The 18906-nt window shown below is 40.0% G+C and overlaps 1 protein-coding gene across 3 annotated transcripts in view; it reads right to left on the bottom strand.

The window, feature by feature from the left end:
• Positions 1 to 18906, bottom strand: part of NT5DC1 (5'-nucleotidase domain containing 1) — a 170724-nt gene that overhangs the window by 22752 nt on the left and 129066 nt on the right. For 2 of the 3 annotated variants that reach the window (XM_017677879.3, XM_017677878.3), the window contains exons 9-10: positions 4034 to 4152; positions 2760 to 2912 (exon numbers count right to left, since the gene is read on the bottom strand). In XM_017677879.3, the coding sequence (XP_017533368.2) occupies positions 2760 to 2912; positions 4034 to 4152 (272 nt within the window). The remainder of the gene's footprint in view (positions 1 to 2759; positions 2913 to 4033; positions 4153 to 18906) is intronic. The other variant, XM_017677880.3, reaches the window with a different exon arrangement.

Below are 18906 nucleotides of genomic sequence, written 5' to 3'. Positions count from 1 at the left end.
GGGTAATCAATAAATACATTCAGATTTTAGAAAAAGTTTCTTGTATAAGCCTTTGAAGCCATGTAAAAGATGTGTTTTGTCCTCATCACAAAAAACAGGTCCCAAATGAACTGGGGTAGAAGTGATTTCCACAGTCCAGATAGTTTTATCTAGGATGGAAGTTACTCTAAATATATATGAGAAACTGAATTGAAGCCCAAGTGAAACAAAATGCTGATTTCCACAGAATGCTGTAAGTGTAAATGTTCTGGTTCACTCTGTCAGTCCTGAAATGACCTGGTCAATTTGGTTTTTAGTTACACTGTTCAAAGTTCACTTAGGCTGAAAAGTAACCAGAAATATGAAATTAAATCCCTTTGCATTCAGGCTTTATACTCACCAAAAGACAGAATATCATATATGTTCTGTGCTTGACATCTGGTTAGAAAACTGAACTATGTTTTTCTTAATGATCACAAAATAAACAGAAGAACCCTCAGGTGATGCTTTGTGTTTAGCTTTCATTACGGGCTGTTTCCCTCCTGTTGCAGCAATTGAGGATGTTTGTTTTCTTGTCTCCACCCAGGGAATCAAGAAAAAATCAGAATCCCCACCACATGCTGTACTTATGATTGGCCTTGATAAACGGACAGAAGAAGTGTGTGCAGAGAGACAAACCTCAACTTAAATACGAAAGCAGTCTGACTTTTAGAAGTTGTGGTTCTATGTTTGTACCAAAAGGTAACTTCTGAAAAAATCACATCATTGTTTTAAAATTATTCATAATCTGCCTTTAAATATAAGCAGAAAAGATGTCTGAAAGAGGACTTTCCTTAAAGCAGATAAAACAACTGTTGGCCTGAATCATCGGCTAAGGATGGGACCATCGATAAAAACACTGCCTCAAAAACAAATTACAGACACATGACGGTATTCAGTCTGACCAGGAAAATTTTAGTCAAGTAGTATCAGGATACTTTGCTTTTTAAATGTAATACTTTAGGCCACAGCCAGGAATCCTGTAGTAAAACACTTGCCTCGGACCCCAAGTGGACAGGGGAATCCATCTTCACAACTCTACTTTTCCTGGAATCTCAACAGTATGAGACATGGAAAGAGAGGTCAGGGTAAAGTAGAACCTTCTAAGGCTTTATTCTAATCCTGTTACTTGGCCAAACCCTCCCATTCCTTGCTTCCTTGCAAGGAGAAGAGTGAGTTGAGGAAGTGGAGTCTGGTAAGGGAGGAACATTATTTATTTCAATTCTCTCTTAGGAAATAGAACCTTCAAGCTGTGTGATTCATATTTCCTGTCAAGAACCTACTATTAACTAATTATTAACTTTTTGTGAAATTGTTTGTAACTAACAAGAGAAAAGGGGTCTGTGGGAATAGGATGGGGCTACTGTCCAGGTAATGCTGGAGGAAGCCTTCCCATGGATTCTTCATTTTATTACTGTACATACATTCTCACATAATTTTGAAGAAACCTTATCTCCTAATTTCTCTTTAGTGAAAACCTTCTCCAAAGTCACTCAGGTTAGAAGGTCTGACATTTAATAGGTTGTTTTAAAACTCTTCTCAACTCAGAGTCCAAAGAACTTCTAATGTCATGTTGAAAACTAAATGTTACTCAGTGGAAATGGCATAGAAATCCTGATTCCTTTATTTGACCATTTTGTTTGGTCTGCTTACAGTTATTACTACTTTTAAATAAACAGACTTAATTTTCTTAGAATAACTTTACATTTACAAAAAAATAGAGACATAGTATGAAGAGTTCTTATATATATGTTCCCCTCCTCTGCACCCCCCCATCTCTCCCATTATTGACATCTTGCATCAATTGGTTTGGTACATTTGTTGCAACTGATTAACCAATATTGATACAGTATTATTACATGGTTTACATTAGGGTTCATAATTATGTCACACAGTTCTATGGGTTTTGACAAATACAGAAAGTCATATATCCACTATTACCGTATCATACAGAATAGTTTTACCACCTTAAAAATCTCCTGTGCTCCATTTATTCATCCCCGTGATCCCTGAACCCCCACCACCCACTTTTACTCTTTATAGTTTTGCCTTTTCCAGAATGTCATGTTGGAATCATATAGTATGTGACCTTTTCAGACTGGCTTCTCTCACTCAGTAAAATGCATTTAAGGTTCCTTTGTATCTTTTTCTGGAGTGATAGCTCATGTCTTTTTATCATTATTTTTTGATTTGATGTTTGCTTTTTGATGGGGTTTTCCTTCTTTATAATTGTTCTGGTATTTAGAAAAATATGTTTTATTCTTTGATCTTCCTTCCTTTCTGCATTTTTTGCTTTATATGCTATTTTCCTTTTCTAGATGTATGACATATTTTACTTTTCTTTATCTTAAGTCTTCACCTAAGTTCATTCTAGGCAGCCCAGGAATAAGTCGAAAGGAGCCACCAATTTAGTTAAAACAGACTCATGGAGAGAGAGCACAAGAGCTTTTGTTGCCAAGTAAAAAAGCATGGAGAACAATTACAGTGAGTCAGGATCTAGCTGTTTCAGCAAAAAGCATCTGTGATGCCCCAATGCAGAGGGCAGGGAAGACAGACAGATGGTCAGCTTTATCTTGGCATCATTCAAAAATTATCAACCAGATCAACTATAGAGTTGAGAAGCCTACAAGATGACAGCAAGTGCCAGTAGTTTTCCTTGGTCTTGGCACAAACAAGTACTTTCTAAGATAGTCAAACATAAAGGTTTTTCTCTTAAGGGAAGAGCTGAAGGGTACCCTTACCTCATATTTTCCTTTCTTCTCTAGAGGCTCTGATTCCTCAGGCTTCCCATCTCTGTCCCCTCTGAGCTCTTCCAGGATAAGGACTGTCTCCCAGTTGCTGTAATGACGGGCTGGGAAGATATCTGAATGCATGCTATCACCAAAGTAAACAACCTGAAAGTCAGACAGCAAATTCTGCCTTAAGCATGAGAATCTGTGGTGTTCATTTCACAAAAGGCAGATGAAAATTCTTCACCAGGTATCAGAGTAAGACAAAGTTGCATAAACACCTTAAACTTCCTTGAGTAACTTCTCAGGTTAGCATTGACTTCCCTTATTTGGTTTGCATGGTGTCAGGTTTGTTCTAAGAAGTTATACAATGCATTTACAGGTAGAAGAAAGGCAGAGAATAAGTGATTTTATTAAATTTTCTGAAGGAGTGAGAGTCCATATGTTCCCAGTTTAAACAGGCTACTAGAACTGAAGAACTGGCGAGATTTAAGAAACTTACTACAGTGCGTTAGATTAACAGGTGTGCACGTTGTAACTGCTTTTCCAGAGAAGTTCTGGGCCCCGCCCAGATCTGGTGAAAGAGAATCTGTGAGAGTTGACAAGTGGACTATGGCAAGCTCCCCAAGTTTTCTGAGACAAAGCCCCATTGATACAGTCCACATCCCTCAACTTACAGATGAGAAAAAGAGGCTAAGGAGCTATGAAATAACTAGAACCTCCAAGTCAGGATGCTCTGCCCACTGAACACCTCAGGAGTTCCCAGGGGACTGTGGTAGTGTGAGAGCCAATGGAGCAGGACTCAGTTACCCACCAAACTCTCCTGCTCATGGAGCTCCTGGCAAACATTTTACAAGAAAAGGTCCAGTTGTTAAGAATGCACCAATGTCAATATCAACACCATGGCCAGAATGTCAAAAGCAAGTGTGTCTTTAGGCTTGGCTGTAATGTAATTTCAGTCATTGCTTGTTTTATATAAAAACTTTTTTGATGGAATGTTTTTGGAATATCATTCTCAGGTATCACACGCACGAATCCAGTGCATCCTACTTAGATCTGTAGTCCCTGCTTAGAACCCTTGCTCTTCTGTTATGGATAAAGATCCAGACCACATCAACAAAGGAAAAGCTTATTTAAAGCAGAAGTAATAGAGATTGGTAGATAGGCAGAGGCAGATAATTTCCCCGTAGATAACTAAGACGAATGCATTTAGGATTACGGTTTTAATTTATAATGGTTTGTGTCTGTAAGTGAGCACCAAGGACTCCACCTCAATCAGAAAATACCTTGGGTTCAGGTTTGCCAGTCATTTTCTTCAGAAGTTCATAAAGGTGTACGGCATTTCCTTGGGAGTACCAGCCGGGTTTATCAAGAGATGGCAGTGCCTCCTGTTCTTCGTCATTCTCTGAAAATATAGTTTGACAATCACATACTTTTTAATCAAGTGAGAGTACTTGGTTAGGCAGACTACACTTAGGCATGGCTGCAGGATATGGTATGGGACCAGTATTCAGTGTGGACCTATGTATTATAAGTACTACATGGAGATACACATATATTTTTTGATCTTTACAACAGCCCTCTTAATTGGGGAAAATAAGGTTCATGGAAGTTATTTTTCCCAAGGTCTCAAAGCTGGTGTGTTGTTATTATTAATCAGACCCCGTAGTTTACTAGTATTAAGACTTTAAACTGGGACTTGATAGATAGAGGGTAAAATAACAGCTCCCTCGACCATCTCTAAATTTGAATTTTAGAGCCTGAATATGGCCCATGGAATCTCCATAATCAAAGTACTACAGCACAAAATAAATTTTTATCTGGCATTCCTGAGGGCACCCATAACCTGTGAGCTCTATCCTGGAGTGTCAGCCAGCACCCTGTGACATCTTTATACAATGCCCAAATTCAGTGCTGGCACTGTCCTCCATTTATATTAAGAACAGATCAGCAATGCCTAGGGACAAGAAAGTAGACTTTACAATGAATTTTGAACTTCACTTTATAAAGTTTGCTACCTTTACAATCTCCCTCAAATTAAATAATAAAACAGCATATCTTATGAAAACTACAAACCAGTATTATTTTCCTAAAATTCAATTGTCACAGCTTGAATTTAAAGCATTTTCAAAAGCTGCATGGAATGCATTAACTGAGGAAATCTTCTGATGAAAATATATTCAGAACAATTTTCTGTACCAAAGTTCACTAAGATGTCCAAATTATTCTTCAAGTATTTAACCTAATGACTAATGGATATTTGGGTTATAACTATTGAGGGCCAAACTTAGACTTGGTCCTATGACCTGCAAACTCCCCCAAAGCTGACTGAAGTTAGGAAGCAAATGAGGGTTGGATAAAGATGTAGAACTGTAATTAATTAAAGCAATTAAATCAAACCAACATTTTTCTGAAAATTATGATTTGCATTTGAATATAGCTATGTTTTATAATAACAAAGTAAATTTTTTAATTTTCTTATTGTAAGAGCATCTGGACAAGAAAAGTAAAAATATGAAATAGTAAAATTTTAGTCAGTAGATGAGTTACAAAATAAATATGAGGAATGATGCAGCCAAAGCTATGGCTCACAGTCTTGAACAAAGATAAATTCTATAACTCATCTTAGGTAAGATAAATTCGCCATAGAGTAGTAGAACTTGTGAGAAGAGTTTTGCATGCTGTGGGTAAAACCGCAATATTTCCAGAATCTCTCGCCTGGCATTAGTGCATCTCCATATCAATAGGTGTTTCCAAGGGGTAGAGAGAGGTAGTCCATCTCCATGTCAGTAGGTAATTACAAGGGTGAACAAGGCATATCTGGATGGGAGAGGTTGGGTGGGGCCTCTTCTTCTGCAGCTCAGTGAAGAGAGATGTGGGATGACTGCATGTAAGAAATAAATGGGTTTCTCCCACTTTATTTCTCCCTCTGACTGATTTCAGTTTCAAAGGTATTTTGCCCCAGGATTCTCCACCCAGAGTTACACATGTCTGTATCTCATCACTGACCTCAACTCACAACTGTCTCCCCTAACTCCCAAAGTGCTTGGTGGTAGTATCTTACCAATGTCTAAATGACATGTATTTATGTGATTATTTTGAATCAGTAGCACATTTACATATCTTCAAAGTCCCATTTTTTAAACTATGTGCCTACCTCTTCTGCAAAAGGTAACCACTCTTTTATGCATATATATTAAATATAAATATATATTATTTTCCTTTTTTTATACATTCATTGAGGTATAACTTACAAAATAAACGTCACATGTTTGAATCATATAATTTGATGAGTTTTAGTGTGCACACTCACACCCCTATCTACCTGTTATGGGGCTGAATGTGTTTCCCTCAAATTCCTATGCTGAAGCCTAACCCCCAGTACCTCAGAATGTACCTGGGTGTAGAGACAGGGCCTTTAAAGAGGTGATTAAATTAGAATAAGCCCATTAGGGTGGACCGTAATCCAATATGACTGGTGTCCTCATAAAATGAGATTAGGACCCAGAAGAGAGACCATGTGACATTATAAGAGAAGGTGCCCATCTACAAACCAAGACAGACTACAGAAGAAACCAATCCTGTTGACAACTTGATTCTACACTTCTTGACTTCAGACTGTGAGAAAATAATTTTTGTTGTTCAAGCCGCTCCCCCCCAGCCCCCATCTGTTATGGCAGCTAGGGTAAATAATACAATATCCATGACTTTTTCCCTTTTAAATGCTAATATTAACATATTCTGTACTCTGTTCTACAATTTGACTTTTGAAAAACTTTATTTTATAGACATACATTGTGATATGCCTGTTCTTTAAAAAACAGATGCACAGGAGGCAGAGTCAAGATGGCGGTATGAGTAGAGCAGTGGAAATCCCCTCCCAAAACCACATATATTTTTGAAAATACAACAAAGACAACTCTTCCTAAAAGAGAGACCAGAAGACACAGGGCAATAGCCAGACTACATCCACACCTGCGAGAACCCAGTGCCTCAAGAAGGGGGTAAGATATAAGCCCCAGCCCGGCGGGACCCGAGTGTCCCTCACCCCAGCTCACGGTGGGAGGAGAGGAGTCAGAGCAGGGAGGGAGAGGGAGCCCAGGGCTGCTGAAAACCCAGTCCCAGACATCCGCACTGAGAACACAGACACACAGTGTGTGAGGTTCTGGATACTAGGGAAACAGGACAGTAAGACATGTGAGTGGGTCTCCACAGCTGGCGTCCCTGGGACAAAGAAAAAGCGAGTGCTTTTTGAAAGTCTGAAAGGGACAGGGACCCCACAGTTGGACGGAAGCATCTCAGGACACGTAGCCCAGCAGCTGGGAATCCTGGGGAACTCAGGGCACCCCAACTCCCAGGGCAGCAACACACCTTGGAGGACCCACACAGAGATAAACAGCCTCCTGGCCGTTTCTCCTCTGATGCAGCTCTGCCATATTAGAGCACCAGCCTGAGGCAGGCCAGACCCACAGCAACCGCAAAGCTAAACTCCACAGCAGCCGGGCAAGAATCAGAAGCCCCGTCTGTGCGCAGCTGCTAAGCACAAGCCGCTAGAGGCCGCTGTTCTCCCAGAAGAGGAAGGCCACAAACCAACAAGAAGAGACATTCTCCCAGCCATCACTCGTGCTAGCTCCGCAAACTATCTCTATCGCCTTGAAAAGGCAGAATTTGAGGCTGACCAAGATTACAGAGTCAACCCCTGAGAAGGAGATAGACCTAACCAGTCTTCCTGAAAAAGAATTCAAAATAAAAATCATAAACATGCTGATGGAGCTGCAGAGAAATATACAAGAGCTAAGGGATGACATACGGAGGGAGATTACAGAAGTGAAACAATTTCTGGAAGGATTTATAAGCAGAATGGATAAGATGCAAGAGGCCATTGATGGAATAGAAACCAGAGAACAGGAACACATAGAAGCTGACACAGAGAGAGTTAAAAGGATCTCCAGGAATTAAACAATATTAAGAGAAGTGTGTGACCAATCCAAAAGGAACAATATCTGCATTATAGGGGTACCAGAAGAAGAAGACAGAGAAAAAGGGATACAAAGTGTGTTTGAAGAAATACTTGCTGAAAACTTCCCCACACAGGAGGAGGAAAATCGATCAGCCCATGGAAATACACAGAACTCCCAAAAGAAGAGACCCAAGGAGTACAACACCAAGACACATAATAATTAAAATGGCAAAGATCAAGGAAAATGACAGAGTATTAAAGGCAGCTAGAGAGAGGAAAAAGGTCACTTACAAAGGAAAACCCATCAGGCTATCATCAGACTTCTCAACAGAAAGCTTAAAGGCCAGAAGAGAATAGCACGATATATTTAATGTAATGAAACAGAAGGGCTTTGAACCAAGGATACTGTATCCAGCATGATTATCATTTAAATATGAAGGAGGGATTAAACAATTCTCAGACAAGCAAAAGTTGAGAGTATTGCCTCCTACAAACCACCTCTACAGGGTATTTTAGAGGGACTGCTCTGGATGGGAGCACTCCTAAAGCTAAACAGATGTCACCAGAGAAAATAAAATCACAGCAAAGAAAGCAGACCAACCAAATACTAACTAAAGGCAAAAAATAAAATCATCTACCCACAAAAAGCAGTTAAAGGAAACACGAAAGAACAAAGAATAAAACAACCAACATATAAAGAATGGAGGAGGAGGAATAAGAAAGGAGAGAAGTAAAGAATCTCCAGACAGTGTTTATAACAGCTCAATAAGCGAACTAAGTTACGCAGAAAGATACTAAAGAAGCTAATCTTGAACCTTTGGTAGCCACGAATCTAAAGCCTGCAATGGCAATAAGCACATATCTTTCAATAGTCACCCTAAATGTAAATGGACTGAATGCACCATTCAAAAGAAACAGAGTAACAGAACTGATAATAAAGCAAGACCAATCTATATGTTGCTTACAAGAAACTCACATCAAACGCAAAGACATGCACAGACTAAAAGTCAAGGGATGGAAAAAGATATTTCATGCAAACAACAGGAAGAAGAAAGCAGGTGTTGTAGTACTAGTATCAGGCAAAATAGACTTCAAAACAAAGAAAGTAACAAGAGATAAAGAAGGACATTACATAATGATAAAGGGTTCAGTCCAACAAGAGGATATAACCATTATAAACATATATGCACCGAACACAGGAGCATTAGCATATGTGAAACAAATACTAACAGAACTAAAGGAGGAAATAGAATGCAATGCATTCATTTTAGCAGACTTCAAAATGCCACTCACCCCAAAGGATAGATCCACAGGACAGAAAATTAGTAAGGACACAGAGGCACTGAACAACACACTAGAACAGATGGACCTAATAGACATCTATAGAACTCTACATCCAAAAGCAACAGGATATACATTCTTCTCAAGTGCACATGGAACATTCTCCAGAATAGACCACATACTAGCTCACAAAAAGAGCCTCAGTAAACTCCAAAATATTGAAATCCTACCACAAAGGTATAAAACTAGAAATAAATTCTACAAAGAAAACAAAAAGGCTCACAAACACCTGGAGGCTTAACAACATGCTTCTAAATAATCAATGGATCAGTGAACAAATCAAAATAGAGATCAAGGAATATACAGAAACAAATGACAACAACACTAAGCCCCAACTTCTGTGGGACGCAGCGAAAGCAGTCTTAAGAGGAAAGTATATAGCAATCCAGGCACACTTGAAGAAGGAAGAACAATCCCAAATGAATAGTCTAACATCACAATTATCAAAACTGGAAAATGAAGAACAAATGAGGCCTAAAGTCAGCAGAAGGAGGGACATAATAAAGATCAGAGAAGAAATAAACAAAATTGAGAAGAATAAAACAATAGCAAAAATCAACGAAACCAAGAGCTGGTTTTTTGAGAAAATAAACAAAATAGATAAGCCTGTAGCCAAACTTATTAAGAGAAAAAGAGAATCAACACCAATCAACAGAATCAGAAATGACAATGGTAAAATCATGACAGACTCCACAGAAATACAAAGAATTATTAAAGACTACTATGAAAACCTACATGCCAAAAAGCTGGAAAACCTAGAAGAAATGGACAACTTCCTAGAAAAATACAACCTCCCAAGACTGACCAAGGAAGAAACACAAAAGTTAAACAAGCCAGTTACGAGCAAAGAAATTGAAACGGTAATCAAAAAACTACCCAAGAACAAAACCCCGGGGCCGGACAGATTTACCTCGGAATTTTATCAGACACACAGAGAAGACATAATACCCATTCTCCTTAAAGTGTTCCAAAAAATAGAAGAGGAGGGAATACTCCCAAACTCATTCTATGAGGCCAACATCAACCTAATACCAAAACCAGGCAAAGACCCCACCAAAAAAGAAAATTACAGACCAATATCCCTGATGAATATAGATGCAAAAATACTCAATAAAATATTAGCAAACAGAATTCAACAGTATATCAAAAGGATCATACACCATGACCAAGTAGGATTCATCCCAGGGATGCAAGGATGGTACAACATTCGAAAATCCATCATCATCATCCACCACATCAACAAAAAGAAAGACAAAAACCACATGATCAATTCCATAGATGCTGAAAAAGCATTTGACAAAATTCAACACCCACTCATGATAAAAACCTTCAGCAAAATGGGAATAGAGGACAAGTACCTCAACGTAATAAAGGCCATATATGATAAACCCACAGCCAACATTATACTGAACAGGAGAAGCTGAAAGTATTTCCTCTGAGATCCGGAACAAGACAGGGATGCCCACTCTCCCTACGGTTATTTAACATAGTCCTGGAGGTCCTAGCCATGGCAATTAGATAAAACAAAGAAATACAAGGAATCCAGATTGGTAAATAAGAAGTTAAACTGTCACTATTTGCAGATGATATGATACTGTACATAAAAAACCCTAAAGACTCCACTCTAAAACTACTAGAACTGATATCGGAATACAGCAAAGTTGCAGGATACAAAATTAACACACAGAAATCTGTAGCTTAACTATACACTAACAATGAACAAATAGAAAGAGAAATCAGGAAAACAATTCCATTCACAACTGCATCAAAAAGAATAAAATACCTAGGAATAAACTTAACCAAAGAAGTGAAAAACCTATACCCTGAAAACTACAAGTCACTCTTAAGAGAAATTAAAGGGGACACTAATAAATGGAAACTCATCACATGCTCATGGCTAGGACAAATTAATATAATCAAAAAGGCCATCCTGCCCAAAGCAATATACAGATTTGATGCAATCCCTATCAAACTACCAGCAACATTCTTCAATGAACTGGAACAAATAGTTCAAAAATTCATATGGAAACACCAAAGACCCCGAATAGCCAAAGCAATCCTGAAAAAGAAGAATAAAGTAGGGGGGATCTCACTCCCCAACTTCAAGCTCTACTACAAAGCCATGGTAATCAAGACAATTTGGTACTGGCACAAGAACAGAGCCACAGACCAATGGAACAGATTAGAGACTCCAGAAATTAACCCAAACATATATCGTCAATTAATATTTGATAAAGGAGCCATGGACATACAATGGCAAAATGACAGTCTCTTCAACAGATGGTGCTGGCAAAACTGGACAGCTACATGTAGGAGAATGAAACTGGACCTTTGTCTAACCCCATATACAAAGGTAAACTCAAAATGGATCAAAGACCTGAATGTAAGTCATGAAAACATTAAACTCTTGGGAAAAAACAACCTCTTAGACAGAAACATGAGTGACCTCTTCTTGAACATATCTCCCTGGGCAAGGAAAACAACAGCAAAAATGAGCAAGTGGGACTACATTAAGCTGAATAGCTTCTGTACAGTGAAAGACACCATCAATAGAACAAAAAGGAACCCTACAGTATGGGAGAATATATTTGAAAATGACAGATCCGATAAAGGCTTGACGTCCAGAATATATAAAGAGCTCACACGGCTCAACAAACAAAAAACAAATAACCCAATTAAAAAATGGGCAGAGGAACTGAACAGACAATTCTCCAAAAAAGAAACTCAGATGGCCAACAGACACATGAAATGATGCTCCACATCGCTGATTATCAGAGAAATGCAAATTAAAACTACAATGAGGTATCACCTCACACCAGTAAGGATGGCTGCCATCCAAAAGACAAACAACAACAAATGTTGGCGAGGCTGTGGAGAAAGGGGAGCCCTCCTACACTGCTGGTGGGAATGTAAATTAGTTCAACCATTGTGGAAAGCAGTATGGAGGTTCATCAAAATGCTCAAAAGAGACCTACCATTTGACCCAGGAATTCCACTCCTAGGAATTTACCCTAAGAACACAGCAATCAAGTTTGAGAAAGACAGATGCACCCCTATGTTTATCTCAGCACGATTTACAATAGCGAAGAATTGGATGCAACCTAAATGTCCATCGGTAGATGAATGGATAAAGAAGATGTGGTACATATACACAATGGAATACTACTCAACCATAAGAAGAGGGAAAATCCTACCATTTGCAGCAACATGGATGGAGGTGGAGAGTATTATGCTAGTGAAATAAGCCAAGCGGAGAAAGAGAAATACCAAATGATTTCACTCATCTGAGGAGTATAAGAACAAAGGAAAAACTGAAGGAACAAAACAGCAGCGGAATTACAGAATCCAAAAATGGACTAACAGGTACCAAAGGGAAAGGAACTGGGGAGGATGGGTGGGCAGGGAGGGATAAGGGGGGGGAAGAAGAAAGGGGATATTCAGATTAGCATGGGAGGGGAGGGAGAAAGGTGAGGGAGGGCTGTACAACACAGAGAGGACAAGTAGTGATTCTACAATATTTTGCTATGCTGATGGACAGTGACTGTAATGTGGTTTTTAGGGGGAACCTGGTATAGGGGAGAGAATAGTAAACATAGTATTCTTCATGTAAGTGTAGATTAAAGATTAAAAAAAAAAAGAAAGAAAGAAAGAAAAGGAGGATTACTTCTTGATAGGATAAAACTATTGGTAAATCAAAGATTAACGCTGCTTTAAATATCCTTAATTTTGATCACTTAAAGGGTGTCAGATGATCGGCTATGGAGGTACTCTTTTCTGATAATATTCCTCTCTCTTAATAAAAAAAAAAAAAAAAAGGAGTTCCTGTGTGCTGACCTCCAATGAGTTTTACAGTGGTATAGAGGGCATGTCAAAGTGTGGGCAAAGGGTCTGTTTGTTTCTATGCAGAAGATCAAGGGCTAGCTTGGATACCCAGAAAATGAACTAAGATACGATATGAGGAGGAGCTTCCAGCATCAGCACTCTCTGGAGGACTCGTGCCGGGGGATGATCATCAAAAAGCCTCCACAGGGATCCAGGCGATGCTGCGGTTGTGGCTGCGTCCACCCCACCGTTTCCTGGACTTGCCATTGGAATGAGGAGGGAGATGTCTAGGCTGGCATGTGCATACAGTGAGACAATGAATTTGACCGGATCTGTACTGTTGGAACTCAATCAGGAGTTGGAAGGGGTGCAAGTTGTAGTGCTCCAAAATCTTATGACTATAGACTATCTACGGTTAAAAGAACATATGGGATGTGAACAGATCCCAGAAATGGGTTGTTTTAATTTGTCTGATTTCTCTCAGACTGTTCAAGTACAGTTGGACAATATCCATCATATCATAGACTAATTTTCACAAATGCCTAGGGTGCCTAAATGGTTTTCTTGGCTTCACTCAAGATGGCTGGTAATTATAGATTTGCTTTGTTTATGTCACCGTATTCCTATTATGTTAATATGTGTGCGCAAGTTAGTTAGTAGTTTAAAACCTATACATACTTAAGGTACTCTACAAGAAGATATGTCAAAGAAAGAATCAATCCTCCCATGTTTTCTTCCATATGCTACCTCTATAGCTTTTCTTCTTCCTTCCTAATTGCAACCCTTAAATAGAATTCGTGCCTCATATCGAATTTACCGAGTATCATAATTCCTCCAGGTGGTAAAGATACCTCGAGACAAGTGCTGGGCATAAATCTGCAAAGAAGTAAAAAGCTAACCTTTTCAAACAATATGGCTTCTCTCTCACTTACCAACTTTACATTTCCCTGTATGGCCCTGGAAGATGACTGGTTAGCCAGAGACGGGTAAGATTCCTCAAGGGAGGAACAACCTAAGACAGGCACTGTCGCAGGGGCGCCATCAGGTGAGAAATCGGGGAACAACAGTGGTGAAGCTTAGAACCTCACCCCCCTCTGTTTTGAGAGAAAGCTTCTGCACCCGTGGATGTTTTATTGCCCTTGTCAAGCTTGGATTAGCACATAGTCTACAGGCACACACCTGATCAACTACAATTGCTCTCTTACAACACTAAACTATGTTTTCTACCTTTATCTTGCATCTACCTACCACTTCAGCATTTTATTAAAAATAAAAATAATAATAATAACAAAGGGAGAAATGTGGGATCCACATATAAATCAAGTATAAAAATCAAACGAATATTCATATTTGACCTGATTGTTTATAGTTCATAATGCGTGATCAAAACCGAAAGTTTCTGTGATGACTGCCCTTGTACTGTTCACCATGTAAGAACTTATTCACTACGTAAGAATTCGTTCACCATGTAAGGACTTGTTCGTTATGCTTCAGAAGATTGGAGACTGACAAGAATTAGGCTTGAGATGGATTAATGATTGTGCATTGAGCATTGACCCCCCTATACAGAATTTTATTGTTGTTAACACCATTTGATCAATAAATATGAGAGATGCCCTCTCAAAAAAAAAAAACCCAATTAGTTAAAAAATAAGTTTCTTAACATACTCTTTGACAGACAATAACTCAGCCCACCTTGGGAGCAAAGCAGTCAGTCTTGATTGATATGCTCCCACACCAGAAAGCGGCTATCCTGGGAGGAAACCAGAGCAATAAATTTCTTGTAAATAACCCTGAAGAGTAATACGAAACTTAATGTCTCTTTCAAGATAAACATTTTGGGACCTCTTAGCAGGTCTGCATCCCTAGCCGTTTATCTCTCACCCGCGTATAAATCCTCTAGACAATGCACCACCCTGGGACTCTCTTGTCTCCTCCTGGTGTAAGCCAGGAGCTCTGCCCTCTGGCTTTATCTCTCACTTGCTCTCCTACCTTGAGTGTTTGCGAAAGTTCATTTCTCGACTCTGCAAACAAGAACACCGGCATCAACGGGGTCAAGATAATGGAGGTTTCTAGGTGGGTCAATCAGTGGATAATCATATAAAATGAACACAAGGCAACCAGCATGTTTGGTTTCTAGGTGGAAGGAGAGTATCTAGTTGGACGTAAGAACACTGAGTGGCGCCATCTGATGTGCAGAGGAAATAAGGAATGAGGCTCTGGGAAAGAAGTCTCTGGCTAGGGAAAGATTTGGGAGTTGCTGTATTGGTGACAGCTGAGGCCAGGGGACCAAAGACAGCAAGTTGGGTCAAGATTCCCAAACTGGGGGAGGAAAGAGGGGTAGGTGGCAGCACTGGGGACTAGCGGGTGACAGACACGGTCCCTATCCCCAAAGCATTTACACTCTTGCCGGGTGGACAGTTCCTTAATGCCTGCACCACCCAGCCTTGGCACTGGCGGGAACGTGCGTCACACACTGTGAGGTGGGGGAAGGATGTTGCAGATTTTGTCTAGAAGAGCTTCCTAGCCCCCTAACAGTCCTACGTTGGCAAGAGCTCAGACAGCAAGGGTCGCGACATCACCCGCTGCATCTTGTCTCCCTGACAGTGTCTGACGTCAGGCCTGTGTGACTGCGCCAGGGACATGCTGTCAGCCCGGCTCGCCCGGTGCCTTTGGTCCCAGCAAGCCCCTTTGCCTTAACTTTATTTCTGACTTGAACCATTTTGGGGGAGTGATTTGATTCACCTGACACTGGAGTTTATATAGCGGGAGTGACAGGACTTATGTCGCAGAATAACACTGCCATATGGTGGTTACAAGGCGGGTGGAGGCTGGGAGATCGGTCACTGCAATACCAGCAGCAATCTAAGTGTACATTTCATACAAAGGATGGTAAGGCTGCGGCAGGGAAGTGGCAGGTGTCGGACCTGAGAGAACTGAAGGATGGGAGAAGGGAGCTGAGGATGACTGCCTTCCCCAGCTTGGGCAAACTCCATGGTTGGGGAAGTTTGTGGGAAGGGGAGCATGCTAAGATGGGAGGAGAAATTAATGTGGTGTTAAAGGCACTGTCAAGTTTCATGCAGGCTGGGGCTGCGGTGTGTGGAGAGTTTAGGAAACAGAAATATGACTCTCAGTCAGGGAAAAGTGAAGTGGAGAGATAGGGAATTGGAGTCATTCGTGTAGAGGTGATCGTTAAAACCACCAGAGTGGTAGAGAGTGATGCCAGCAGAAGGGAGGAGGGCCAATACAGAATGCTGGAGAGCATCCCCTTTAGAAGAAGAAAGTGGAGGGAAAGCAGCAGTGGAACGTAAAGAGAGGGTGAGGTGGGTGAAAAATTGGAATCAGCCGCAAAATAGATACAATAACAGAGCATTATGGGAGATTCTTTACTATGAGCAATTTTTATTAATACTCTGGCAATCTTTTCTGCACTCTAAATGGGAGTAAACTATTTTGTGTTAACCCCAAAAACTGTATGAATCAGTGTATCTTCCACTGAAATACTGTAGATCAGAGGCCCAGAAAACTGTTAGGGTCTAGGACTCCAGGGTTTCCCAGAGAACAAGACACACAGACACGGAGATGAAAATCTAAGCAAAGTCTTTATTCAGCCAGCAAGCTGGGGTCGACAGCACCTCCCCTGACACGCAGGCCGAGTCCGAGCTGCCGACCCCGAGCTGCCGACGCCGAAGCAACTTTGGGTATTGATTATATAGGATCTTCACAGCAGTTACATCAAAGCCCGCACAGTTCTACAACTAATAGGTTTAAAACACACTCTATATTGTAACCAATGGGAAACACTGTAACCTTTTTAGGGAACCCGCCAGTTGCCTGCCAGCTCCAATTGTTATCTCTTGCTTACCCAAGCATGTCTAAGTGACTTATCACGGGTTACATCCCTAGGCGTTCCCAGGCTGTTGCCCACTTCTAGTTATCTAACTTAGGGTAGGCGCATTTCTCAGAAGCCTCGGGTAATTTACACAAGAAAAGACTGGGTGGCTCTCGCTCTAGGCAGTCAGGTTAAGTGTCATTAGTTCTTTTTCCTGACTTGATGCTCTCTGCACTCCGGCCAATACAGAATGCTGGAGAGCATCCCCTTTAGAAGAAGAAAGCGGAGGGAAAGCAGCAGTGGAACGTAAAGAGAGGGTGAGGCGGGTGAAAAATTGGAATCAGCCGCAAAATAGATACAATAACAGAGCATTATGGGAGATTCTTTACTATGAGCAATATGATCTTTTTATTAATACTCTGGCAATCTTTTCTGCACTCTAAATGGGAGTAAACTATTTTTTGTTAACTCCAAAAACTGTATGAATCAGTGTATCTTCCACTGAAATATTGTAGATCAGAGGCCCAGAAAACCAAAGCTGGAAAGAACTTTAGAGATTTTCTAGTCTAATCCCTTCTGGATGGGAGAAAACTGAGGCAAATGTTTCTATATACCTATAGGAAGAGCATGGAATCTCTTATGTTCTGAGGCCCCAGGCATTTTATATTAGTTATTATAGACCATGGTGGTAGGACTTTAGGTCCTACTTCCTCTAGACTTTTTGTCTCTGAAAGTACAAAGAAAATGAAAAGCAGTAGATTCCTTTTTAAAATACAGTTTTTGTGGAACCCAAATGTAAAACTATTTTAAAGATTGGTATAATTATTTGCATATTTTTAAAGTTAAGGTTTATAACATTTTCATAATATAAATTCAGTCAATATGACTATCAAGTCTTTGAATGTAATATTTGAAAATACAGTTTGGATACCTATCACTATTATATCAGCCCCCAAATCCAATTTGATACCTGTTAGGCTGGAGAAAGGAAAACAAGGACATGCAAACAGAACAGAGATGCCATAGGGGGAGAACAGACCAGACCCCAAAGTCCGTGCCGTATATGGAAAGGGGACAGCTCTCCCTGAATTCCATCCTGATGTGCTAAGACCCGGATGTCAGCCTCCTCCCTCTTGGAAAGAAAAAAGTTTCTAGTTGACTATTATGTCACCTTTAGCCAATCATACCTCTCAACACCCCCCTAAGATAGTTTGCCCACTCCTCCCCCTCCTGATCTCTTATAAGCGCCCCACCTCCCTAACCGGGTGTGACTTCTCTGGCCTCCGGCAAGAAGGCCATAGAACCTCACCCGGGGGTATTTAAATAAATTACCTGGCCCTTTGTTGCCTCTCTTTGCCTGCTTATTCCGGCTAGAATTTATCTTACAATACCATATAACTAAAAAAAATGGTGCACAGAAATCATAAGTACTTAAACTTATGTATGTAATAAGTAATCACACATGGATACTCTTCAATTAGAGAAATACTGCATAAAATGCAGAAACTTGTCAATTTAAGTTAAGGGATCTGTGGTGTCCAAATTCAAAATTTTGGTTAACATTTTCCATTATTGACATGTGTATGTATGTTTGGGTGAAATTTTAGTATAGAACAGGTATTTTCTTGAAATATGATAACCTTGCAGATAAAAGTTAAAACGAAAACATTTATTGAGTACTTAGTTATGCATGCAAATAAAAGTTTGTGAAGAGAAAAACATTTAAATTATTTTTCTAGTTTCGTACAGAGTATTCTTTCAATCCCTGATAACAGATTACTTCTTAATATCAAGGACTTATGTAAGATTAAATCAATATAAAAAATATCACCAATCTTTCCCTTTACACTAGACCAGGTTTGCTTTATCTTGGCACCACTGATATTTGGGGCCAGATAATCCTTTGTTGGTGGTAGTGGTGATGCAGGCTACTTAGCAGCATCCCTGGCCTCTACCCACTAGGTGCCAGTAGCATCCCACTTCCCAAGTCGTGACAACCAAACAGGTTTCCAGATATTGCCAAATTTGTCCTGAGGAGCAAAACTGCTACATACAGCAAAGTATAGCTGAAAACCACTGTACTAGTCCATTCTCATGGGCATATACCCATATTTTAACACCTTCAGTTGAAAAAAATTCATGCCCTTGATCCTCCATTGTCTTCAAGCTAAAACCTCAATTCTTTGACTATCTTTATAGCTAAA

The sequence above is a fragment of the Manis javanica genome, chromosome 13 (genome assembly GCF_040802235.1).
Source record: "Manis javanica isolate MJ-LG chromosome 13, MJ_LKY, whole genome shotgun sequence".
Classification (NCBI taxonomy): Eukaryota; Metazoa; Chordata; class Mammalia; order Pholidota; family Manidae; genus Manis; species Manis javanica.
The sequence above is the reverse complement of the archived record's forward strand: the minus strand, read 5'-3'. Positions and strand labels throughout refer to the sequence as shown.